At 31.3% G+C, this 12,226-nt stretch overlaps 1 protein-coding gene across 1 annotated transcript; it reads left to right on the forward strand.

Moving 5' to 3' along the window:
* The first annotated feature begins 878 nt into the window (after positions 1 to 878).
* Positions 879 to 4,571, forward strand: LOC132742705 (transcription factor 21-like). Its single transcript, XM_060731172.1, has 2 exons — positions 879 to 1,539; positions 1,574 to 4,571. The coding sequence occupies exons 1-2, from the start codon at positions 1,103 to 1,105 to the stop codon at positions 1,755 to 1,757; spliced, it is 621 nt and encodes a 206-aa protein (XP_060587155.1). The 5' UTR covers positions 879 to 1,102; the 3' UTR covers positions 1,758 to 4,571.
* Positions 4,572 to 12,226: the final 7,655 nt, after the last annotated feature.

The following is a 12,226-nucleotide window of genomic DNA, read 5'->3' on the forward strand; positions in this document are numbered from 1 at the left end:
GCATAAGCCTTTATTACGTTGCGAATGCTCTTTAGTTGTTGGGCATTGTATGTTATAAAACATGATAAAAAATGATAAAAATTCTTTTCATTGTTTTATAACAAAGAAAAGTGATTTTAATAAAATTATATTTTCTTCAAGTACTATACGCATGTTTTGTTTAATTCAAATGATGCGTTATACAGAATCAATATTCGTTTTTAAAAAATTATGTCCAAAAATAACTGCATTAAGATTTTGGACTACGACGACAACAACAAACAAATTACATCAGCATTTTCGTATTAAAATAATTTATAAACAGTCTAATCGCACATTTAACATTGTCAACACATTGCATTAAAAAAACTTTCATTTAAAGAGATGAATTGCTGCACTTTTTATTGCAATTTTGTGATTGATTGTATCATTCGTCAGAATTTGTCTTCTAGAAACAAATAACAACATCGCGTCGTAAAATTTTGAAATAAATCGGTGAATTATCACTTCATTCATTTGAATGGCATACTTTAAATTTAATACACTGTTACGCTATTACGCAATTAAGAAGTAGTTTTTATTTTTTTGAAAACCACAAGTATTTATATTAAGTCAGGATCGGCTTATGAATATAGAGAAGATTAGAGCACTTCTTTTAATGCCCGTAAAAACTTTTCGGTGAATGAAATATGATTTTAAGCGTCCCTAATATCTATACAGGAGACGAGTTGATAGACCTCCCATTCATACCGTATTTTAATTCATTTACAGCTACTTCGTGATGTTTAAAACTATCGGTTGAGTAGGCGGTGTCAAACTTGCAAAATTCGCGGTTTACGACAATTTGATTGGTCAAACTCGCTTTCGATGACAGGTAAATTGTTGAAAACGTTTTATATCTGTAAGTAAAACATAAAAACAAGTACACTTTGTATAAGGTCTTTAAACATGATGTAAACACTGCCGATGTGTGACAAAAGATACAGTTGTGAAGTGAATATAATTTAAAAGACGTTTACTTTAAAGATTTTCTTATTTTTCGTAATAAATTTTTGTGAAAATATTATCAATATACGACCTCGGTTAAAAGGCTGAAAATCACGGGGAATTTAGATAAGTAATAATGGAAGAAATGGAAGTTAATACTGCAAATTCTGCAGATAATTCACCAATGACATCTCCTCAAAGTGACGATTCTATCAGGAGTGAGGAGGACCTTGCTAAGTTAGATGGTGTTGATGTAGAAAAATTAAAATCAGAATATAACCCGGAATATAATTTAAGGAAGAAAACAATTGTAAATAGAATTAAAACGGAGAAAAAGAAGCAATTACCGAAGGTGCCGAAACCCAAGACATCACCTGCTCCTTTAAGTAAATATCGGCGAAGAGCTGCAAATGCGCGTGAACGAGGTCGAATGGAAGATATAAATGTTGCGTTTGAAACTCTTAAAGGTGTTCTGCCAAATATCGAGGAGGGACCTAATTTTAAAATGACGAAAATTACAACATTGAGATTAGCTATGAACTACATATCTGCACTCAGGGATATGCTTGGACAGAATGAAGATTCGAGTTCGATCTTAGCGTGATCTTAGTTCGGACCTGCAGTCGGACGGAGATTCAGCGGGTACATCAAGTGTTTCATCTGGCGAGGACGCATGTTTGAGTCCAGACTCTGTTGATGGAAATTTTTTGACAATGGATTTCCTGTCAGATGTGAAACTTGATGATTTTACGACAGTTGATACCGAAAACATTTTATTAGACTGTACATAATTCTGACAGGTGATTCACATATACATAGTTCTCAAATTGTGCGAATTAAACTTCTTTTTTTCAACAGAGGAATATCAGATATATTTCCGTTCAGGGTTGAATTTAAACGCTGTGCTAGAGCTGGAGTTGACATATAAGAGATTGAATTTAGGTTGAAACAGGGTGATTCTTGTTATTTTGTATGGTGAGAATTCGAAAAAAACCTATTGTTATGGTAAAGTAAAATCTATAGTGTTCGCTGCACAGTAAGTTATTGTTGTTTTTAGTAATAGTTACGCTGTGGACCGAGATGTGTTGATTGAATGAATTAATTGAAACGTTTAAAAATGCCTCGGGCAAAGCTTCAGCGGTTTTCTCAAATAAAAGACTGAAATAAAAATAACATTTACTATTGATTGTATATATGTGCCTGAGATAATTGAATTAGACCATCTTTTATGTAAAGACTTTGTGTGATAGAAAAGGGCAGCCTACTGACTGATTTAAAATAGAGCGTTTCAAGCTATTTAAATCGAAAGGAAGGACAAGTATATAAACTATCGTTTTTCTTTTCCTTTCGACAAGTGAATGGCCTGGTTGAATTCAATAGATGATTTAATACAAGTATTTAAGCGGATTTAAAAGATATCATTTTAAGTAGGGGATGGTATCATAGTACTGTTGAAATATATCTTATTTATTCTGAAATAAGCTGTCTCAGCAAGTAATGTATGTCATTCAAATACGGTGAGATTAAAATACATTTTCAATAAACTATAATTAGTTGGCTTTTACATTTCAGAAGAGTGGCAGGTTGTTTCGTTACGTTTACTGTAGTATATAGATAGTTGATGTGTAATTTTTAATAAATGATTTCAGTTTGAATATAGTAATTTGATATTCTGCTATGTATAATAAGTACGAAACTATGATGCAATAATTCTTTTCTTTAAATGAATCTTTAACTGAACAGACTTGGTTTAATTCATAAAGTAATTGTTGTTAATTCAACCGTGAACATATATATTTTGTTTCATCTTTATAGGCAGATTTGCATTGTATTTAACTTAGTTAATAAGCATTTTTTTATTACATGTGACTTTTTTCAATTTACTAATTAATAATGGAATACCATCTTGTTTCATGCATACTGTGACTAAAGTTGCTGGGCCGCAGCAAATATGTCATTAAAATTGTGTAGATAATAAGCTTGTATATGACAGAAATGATTGATGAGGGAATAATATTTTAGAAGAATAAAGATATAAAGAATAAAGATGAATCGATAAATTAATTTTTAAAAGCAAAGTTGCACTGAAAATAATCTTTACGAATGCTGTTAAAAAGTCATCGTATAAGAAAGGAAAGTGGTCGGCTATAATTCATAGCCAACAGAGCTTGTAAATTATATGTTAAAAAAAGAAAGATAATAAGTGAAAAAACAATATTTGGAGTATTCATTTTTTTTCTCTCTCTTTCACATAAGTTGTAAATCAATATTGCAGAAGTTGTAAAAAAAAAGTCACTGGGACACTTACCACTTGATTTTTTTGGACATATGGTTGAATTTGGGGAAAGTTAGTTAAAGAGCCACGTTTATGATGATGACTAGTGTGGTAACAAGTCTGGTAACTTAAAGGCGGCTACAGACCATTGATGCTTAAAGGGTTCACTAAACACAAAACACGTAATTAAAAAATACCAATTATTCTTTATCATCAGTAAAATTTGAAACTGAAAATACAACTAATTATTGTGGTGATGGTGTATTCAAAATGTACAATGTCGATGAGTAACATAGCTTTAAGGGGCTTTATTACTCTGAAACTTTATCTTTCGTTTTCCATCTGCAAATTAAAATTCTTTTCATAACACCTAAATGCTTTTGCAAATTACGATTTACCCCCATAGGCTTAAGTTATGAAAAACAGTGCTTGCGAGATACTTTTCGAAATCAGTCAAGCAAACTTTCTTCTTTTATCTGCCGCATATTTTATGTCCATCTCCTAATATTTAAAAAAAGAGCAATGATTGAGGGGTTGGAAAGTAAAATCTCAAATAAAAAAAATGGAAAAGCATATTAATAAACGGACAAGAAGAATGTTTTTGGTAATACACATTTTGTATGAAGTTATCTTATTCTTGAAAAAAATCACCAACAACAAAACAAATCTACATTATTCTTAGACTTTCTTTCAATACCGGTAAGTTTGGTAAATACCTATGTCGACATATTACTTCTTCAAGTGAAAGTCCATGTTACTTAGTATGCATTATACTTTAAAATACATCATGTTACTTTGTTTGAACCTCTGCCATTAATAAACGCTGTTAAATTTTACATTTTTCTAAACTGAGTGGTGTTTAGTTTAAAGGTGTTGCATAATTTCTATTTTTATTATTATTGATTTTTTTTGAAGATCATAAATAAACAACTCGGGTAGATCATACATTTACATTTAATCAATTGATTTGTCATGACCATGATCATGTTTTTATTTAATGTATGCTCAACAATTGGGTTTTGATGCCAGTAGACTCATTGTAAATATTCATTTCTTTTTCCACCAAATTATTACGTCATCATCACGTCACCATCACATCATCATAACGTAATCATTACACTTTTTGTCTCAAAGACTGTATATAGATATATTGATAATGTTTATGTACATATTCATAAGATTCAGCGCAAGGATCGAAGATTTTCCAAATTCAGACATTAATCGCAACATTTCAATATCACCTCTGTTTAAGAATATCATCAACTCATGAATATTCATGTTTAAGGGTATTGATTCATTTACATATCGTTTAACCTTAATTTGAATTGATTGGTTCATTTAAATCGATCATGAATAAAAAATAAAGGTACTATCGGAAATCTCTTTTTAACAGAACAGTACATACATACTGCACGTATATTGTTTTTATTTAGCATATAATTCAACCCAAAGTTGAATAAAACAGGTACATAAAAATTGGTGATCAATAGTTTGGTATTTTTTCATTCTTTGTGCTATTGAAATACATATATTTTTACGGAAGTATACATGTTAAATGGTATCTAAATTTTAATTTAGTATCTGATAATTTCATATATCGTATCTGTGTCATTGTGTTTAAATTCATATACAGATTTTGTTTACATTTTATTCATTTTTAATGATATTTTATGTTTTATGACATGTGAAAATAAAGTTGTTATGTTTCAAATGCAGATAAGCCTTGTGTTTTATTATCACACTTTGTTATTGTTGTGTATTCATTGCGTACATCATTTGAGCCGCGTCACGACAAAACCAACATAATGCGTTTGCGACCAGCATGGATCCAGACCAGCCTGCGCATCCGCGCAGTCTGATCAGGATACATGCTGTTCGCTTACCAACTCTATTACAAGTAGAGAAACTGATAGCGAACAGCATGGATCCTGATCAGATTGCGCGGACGCGCAGGCTGGCCTGGTTCCATGCTGGTCGCAAACGCACTATGTTGGTTTTGTCGTGACACGGCTCATTTATGGAGTAATGTTCAGGTGGGAGTAAACGAACAGTCATTAGCATGCACACCGGTTGTCACTGCGATATTAAGTCGTTTAAAAAAATCAAATCAAATGGACGTCAAAGGTTTCCGCCTCATTGTAACAAATGTGTACTTACTTGTCCTATGGTCCAAACTGACCACGTGTTTCTGCAGATACCAATTAACTAAGTCTGCACAGCTGGCAGTCCCCCGAATAGTCATTAATACTTTAAGTTATGATTAATAAGCAATTGCTTGACTCCCTTTTCCTTAATTTATAAAAAGTTACAGATAAATTGTATTTGTAATATTAGTCAAAATGTAAGCACCACCTTTCGAACAATTTACTTTCTGTTACCTACTATTTAGTTAATTTGCAACAAAATTATATACTTTAAAATGTCTTAATGAAATGAGATATTGCCATTTGATTGTAAACATATCGTGAATTTATTTACATCTGTAATACAATATTAAAATTACTATGTTTGAAAATAACCTTGCTATACTATATACCACCTATAATAATTTGAGCTAGCTTGGCTAGACACTAATAAGATCACTTACTTTCTATAATTCCCAATGGTATTGACTTTGCCAATTTCTTTAGATAAGGTCACATTTTATACACTGAAACGTTTAAATAGACCATTTACAGGATCGCAAATGACTGAAAAATACTAAGTCTTTATTAAGATTTTTTTACTATCGCATATTTGTATAGTGTACAAAAAAGGTACTTTTTTATAAAATCAGTGTACGTTATGATACTGAGTACCGGTGTTTTCAAAAACAAAACTGTTACTTAAACCTTACCACACTAAATATTTTAAATATGATCTGGTCAAGACCGTGCACCAATTTTGGGGAAAATTTTAACATGAGCCGCGTCACGACAAAACCAACATAATGGGTTTGCGACCGGCATGGATCCAGACCATCCTGCGCAGGCTGGTCTGGATCCTTGCTGGTCGCAAACCCATTATGTTGGTTTTGTTGTGACGCGGCTCATATTGATTGAAAAGCAAACAGTACATACCAGACGGGTGTGGTCATATGGGTTCTGCATGCTAAGACCTAAAGACTCCTAGTCAGTGTAATGCCATTTAACCATTTCAGTTAACATACCTGTAGTATCGAAGAAACACTTCTTCATATTTAAACAGATGGTTAATAAAATTCCTACGATTCAATTGTCTAGTTTCCATGGTAAAAGATAAACGAAAATTCGAGAATGATTTATTTAAGAGTAGTTAATGCATAGTAAAAAGAAGGACAGACTGTATCGAGGATCCAAATGAACAAGTTGTATTCAGTAGTGTATGTGAGATCCAAAATAACATACTACATTCACTAGTGTACTATTAGAGATCCAAATGGACAAGCTGAATTCTGGACGCATTTCAATCCTCCTTAACGTTTGGTCTATGTAAGATGGACCTATCTTGTGAGAATAGGTGCATATTCAGATGAACAACCTGTATTCAGTAGGACAAAAAGAATCCAAAATCCAGTAGCATTTAAGGAATCCAAATGAACAAATTGTGTTCAGTAGTATTTACGGAGTCCAATATCACTCGTGTATTAGGGATCCAAAATAACAAACTACATGTATAATGGCGTCATCAAGTCTAACTTTTATATCTTACTTTAATATTCAATCATACATCTAAATAGTTAACAGTGATATAGAGAAAAAATATGGCATCTACAAACCGTAACTGCTTTAATGAATTATGTTTTAAAAAATGTTCTACTTAAAATTTATTATGCGTAAAATGATATCATAACTATGGTAATTAAAGAACGACAAGATCATAACTAGGTGCAAAGAAAATTTGGAAGAGTTTATAATGTATTTTTTATAAAAGTTACTTTTCTCACTATCTTATTTGTTATTGTTAAACAAATGTACTTACATAAAAATTGTATAATCAACACAGACAGGTATAAAAATGATAGCATATTAATCTCATAAGTCAAATCTAAAACATGTAGTGGAACGATGTAAACATTAAAGTTGAATGTTTCGACATAATTCTGTTGTTTGTCGATGGCAACATGCGATCTCGTTTAAAGAAAGTCGAAAATAAAAATGAAATGCAAAAACTAAACGATTCTGATATAGGATATCCCTCGAAAACAATGAAAAGCAAATCCAAATAGTTAAAAACATCAGACTCCTCCGTTCATGAGAGGTAGTTGAGAGTGAAATATTGCTCACGACATCCCCCCTCCGCCTTAGCAACGGCTTAAACGGTTTTGTAACCCAGAAAGCTAAAAAGATTCAAATCAATGGTCCAGAGTGACCGGAAAAAACATGATTTTACTGAGACGTATAGGGGAGCAAATTTGTTAGTTTGGGGAACAGCATACATTCGTAAATGTAGCGATCGCTTGGGTTAAGAATAGAGGATAAAGTTTGTGGACCCCGAGAAACCAACCCCTATCAGCTGACGACCATGCTTCTTATATGAAACCAGCTATTATCATCAGTTCAAGAATTGGAGGACTTTTGAAAGGTTCAAATAAACTTTTCATCACAATGGAGCTTAAATGAATGTATTTAAACTTTTAAACTTAATAAGTATATTAGTTGTGTAAACATGCAACGTCTAGACCTCCCTCAAAGCTCATCCTGTATTTTATTGCCTCAGAAAATACTGTAATTACAACAATTTTAGTCTGTTAACAAACATGGTTCGTTTATTATACCTAATAATCGCTTAACATAAAGTTATGATACTGAAATACACATATTATATCAAATGTCACGTTAACCGCGGCGCTGGAATTTATTGCGTCTTAAATGGAAGGAGACACGGTGATGCTATTTCTGTAAAGATAATAAAGATTGCAAAAGGAATATAAGGTGACGTTTTGTAAGAAAACAACATGATGTTTATAAATGTTGATTCTTTCTTCTCTCTAAAATGTTTTATTTTTGTATTTGTTTTACGCATGAAGTCGTTTGGAACAGACATGTAAATGTTTTAGTTTTAAAGTAAACCTTCAGAAATATATTCAGGTCAACGTAAAAATAATCTCAAGGTTAAAGACACATAAATAGATATTGTTTTATTTAAGTTAATATTGAAGATATGACAATGAAGTTAAAGAAAACATGACACCTACTTCACATTATATAGACATTTGCTTTGTCTAAGTATTAAAGGGGCAGAAACGCCACATGGTTGTCTAATACGAGTCATACATGGTTCGAAAGCAATGATGTTATCAACTCTTATATTGCTGAAAGCGACTGCATCTAGCCATACGACCGGTGCAGATCAGGATCAAACTTGCTGTCTGATCATGGTCTGCACTGTTCGCTATTTAGTCAGTTTGTATTTTGAAATTTCCCATACATTGATAAATGGTTTAGTGCAGATTGATATATGAACACGTCAATTTAAGATATTTTAAATGTTGGTTAAGATTAAGGTAGACGAATGATTGCTGAAGAAACCATAAAGTAGTAAAGTATTGAATTTATAAAGAACAAGACTCTAATGAACAATTTCTGGATATTTTGGTAAGACCATCATCCCGGGGTTTGCCAGTGTGCCCTGACATGTTTGGTATTCTTCTAGGCTTCTTGCTGGTCCTCCTGTGTTTGGGGTATATGCTCGTTGAATGGGACCCTTCCTTGTTGATCCTTTTTTCATATTTTACACTTTTTACAATTATTTCAAGCTAGCATTCGTAAATAAGTATAATGAACAAATGGTTCATGATCATACGCGTGTGGTGCATGGTTTGGTTTTAACGAAATTACAAGATTACCTACAATGTCATTACAGAAATATCTGAATAGTAATAAAGTGTGCCCATCTCACTAGCAATTTCTTAAGAATGTGGTTAAATGGATAATGAATTGGAATATTATTGGGGGCAAAAAAAATTAACAAATTTTTTTTTTCGTGAAATATCTCTTCCTTTTAAGAAATACGAGCATTGTCACATTTTTTTGTAAAGTTAATCTTTAGAAATGTCTATTTTACAGTAGAACGTAATCGGAGACATTATGTTTTCATTTTTGAAGGTTTCAAAACAAAATATCATTTTTCATAAACAAATTTTAGAGGACAAACGAAATAAAATTGCGTACAGTATTCCGTTTTGCACTTTCTATATTGCAGCAAGAGGAAAAGTAAGTCAATACTTTTCCTTGAAGACTAAAATACATATGCTTGTAAAAATTGTCCGCTACAATTCAAGCAGACGTTTATTAGTCTTCATGGATTGGTAAATCTATCACTTTTTCATGTGATTCTTATAAAAAAAAGCTCTATATTAATTACATCAAATATGATAAACAAGATCACTAAGTAAGGGCTTATATAGTTTATTTGTAGTTTTACTTAATTTTATCTTATGTTGCATCGTATTTTGTTGTTGTTGTTGTTGTTTTTTTTGTGTTCTTTTTTTTTCAGTTCTGAAAGTAAATAAACGTGCTTTATTATTATGCAAATATGAATGAACACATAAAGTCTAAATCTGATAATTCATATCTGACATAAAAGCATGTCATGCTTTAGAGTTTTAGTAGTAAAAATAATGGTCTTGTAATTTCATTTTCGATACAAGGCATTATGTTACATATATGTTTATGTATACATTTGATACCAAATATTATAAATATTTATATATGAGCATATTATGATAAAACAGGTAAATATTTGATAACCATTAATGTTTAGTAAAAAGAACACATACAGAACAAGGTGACAAACCAAATAATCAAAGAGATAAATATGTATGAAATTATAATTGATATGAATTAAAATGTAAATGACATCATATAGTTTTGATAATATATGAATGTAACAATATGTTGAAAGTGAGTAATATTATTATTCAATGTCCGTCATTGTATTGTAATGTATTGTGTAATGTATTGTATTTCTGAGAATGTTGTAATTTTTATTTTGTGTCAGGTCAAGGGCTTATTAGCCTAAACCAGACTGTTGTTGTTTACATGTGGATTTTGAAATAAAATTCTTCTTCATATGCAGATATTACTAAATTCAAAATTTCATCCTTTTTATGTTTAAATTTTGAATTTACTAAAGCCGGTGCTGGTGGGCATGGACGGTAGATTGCTTAAAAATCACTGTCCATGAACAGGCGCAGTTAAAAGCCTACATCATTTTTTGTTGCCGTTTAAGGCGTTCTAAGGTTTACCTTTTTGACCATGTATCTTCTTCCTAACAACTAGACTAACATAAAATAAAGCGATTTTCTATCATTAATATCCCCGCACATAAAGTGACGTTCGCATACATACACGCACACACAAATAAAACAAAAACTAATGACTGATGCATCGTTATTATTTTGCGGAAAAATGATTTTTTTTATTTTTCAAAATGCATTAATGAACGAGTTTCGCAGTTATCTCTGTAGATATATGTTGTCTCTCTTTTAGCCCTGGTAATACACAAATCAAACTAGAAAATGCAAACAATTTTTTTCTTATTAACGATTATTCCTGCTTCTTAACGCTATATATGCACGTGAATGGGAAACGTCCGTAAATGAAATCGAGGCTGTACGTCACCCTTTAAAAGTTTCGTAGTCTGCTATATATTAACTCATCGCCATCGTCTGTGCGACGCTGTACTTTACCGTTCACATAAATAAAATGGTGTCACTTTTGAGGTGTTCTATATACATGACGTATGCCTTTTTACAAGACGCCTGATAATATGATACTTATAAAGCAAAGCTTAAAATAAACCAAATATTAATGTAAAAGATTTCTTTAATATAAATGACATTTTTACATTTTTATTCAGCTTCAAAATCAAGTGTCGTGTTTAAATTGAATATGTATGTAAATGTCGTAAAGAACGCTGTAAGTTTTCACTTGTGGTAAAATCCGTTTGAGAAGATATTTGACATGTTAGTTAAATATTTAGATAGAACGTGCAGTAAGTCTAATATTACAGGAGTAGGGTTGAAGCAAGGTTCAGACGATCCGCTGTGATGTTGCAGACGAGATTTTTCATTGTATATTATTGTACTTGTGAATTTTAATACTATTAAGAACAACAATAAATCTCAAAAATTAGCATTTAGTAATGTAAATCAGTAAGTAAAGAGGCTCTTGAGATTAAATACTGTTTGATAAATGAAATGTGTGTGAAAAAAGACATTTGAAAATACTAATATACTAATATACAATGCACACCTACATGTATTTAACTTGAATGTTTAACATTGGCCTAAATTGTTCAATTTTAATTGTAAATATTTTGTTTAAAAAAACGAAAGTTTGATTAGAAATTTATTATAAAAGACATTTTTATGACGACCGTAGATCTTTGATGCAACGATGCAATTTACTCATTTATTTAAAGCGAATCTACATTGCCTCGTAAAAATTTGGTTTTCGTTACTCCAAAGGGATTCCTTTTTTTTTCACTTTAAAAAAAAAGAAAAAAAAAGAGAAAATTTTTTTAAAAAAACATACTTTCTTAAATCTACTGACTAAATAGTTTGAAATTTTATGTCTAAGTCTCCTTATCTTAACAATGATTTACAATAAGATAACGGATTATTTTTCTCAATAAGATCTGGAGGTATTTCATTCATTATTAACCCGCTTGATTATATAAACGATTAAGATGTTTGTTTTCGAAGGTGTTACGGAAGTATAAGAACGCTTACATGAATCAGAATAAGTAGACAATTTATCCTGAGCACAGATTAATTTCAGATGAGTAGCCTTGAAAAATACTTAACCAAATTATTCTCTAGATAAATGGTTAATAAGTAGGTAAATAGGTTAAATCAGATAGGATTTGTCCATCTTATTGTTACAACTCCATTGTCTTCTGCATACCTGGTCACTCCAAAACGAATGATTGGCAAAATGTAGGGCCAAAAGGTAAACTCTAATCTGTTTGTTGGTGATGTGCTCCTTGCTGGTGGTCCTGTGTTGGGGTATCCTTTCGTTG

This window comes from Ruditapes philippinarum, unplaced genomic scaffold (genome assembly GCF_026571515.1).
Source record: "Ruditapes philippinarum isolate M1 unplaced genomic scaffold, ASM2657151v2 ctg2515_1_1_1_1, whole genome shotgun sequence".
NCBI lineage: Eukaryota > Metazoa > Mollusca > Bivalvia > Venerida > Veneridae > Ruditapes > Ruditapes philippinarum.

What these genes read in the sequence shown, in the direction of transcription:
- LOC132742705 (XM_060731172.1), top strand. Translation starts at nt 1,103, where the DNA reads ATGGAAGAAATGGAAGTTAATACTGCAAATTCTGCAGATAATTCACCA. An exon ending in CTCAGGGATATGCTTGGACA is followed by an intron (nt 1,540 to 1,573) that starts GAATGAAGATTC and finishes TTAGCGTGATCT; the next exon opens with TAGTTCGGACCTGCAGTCGG.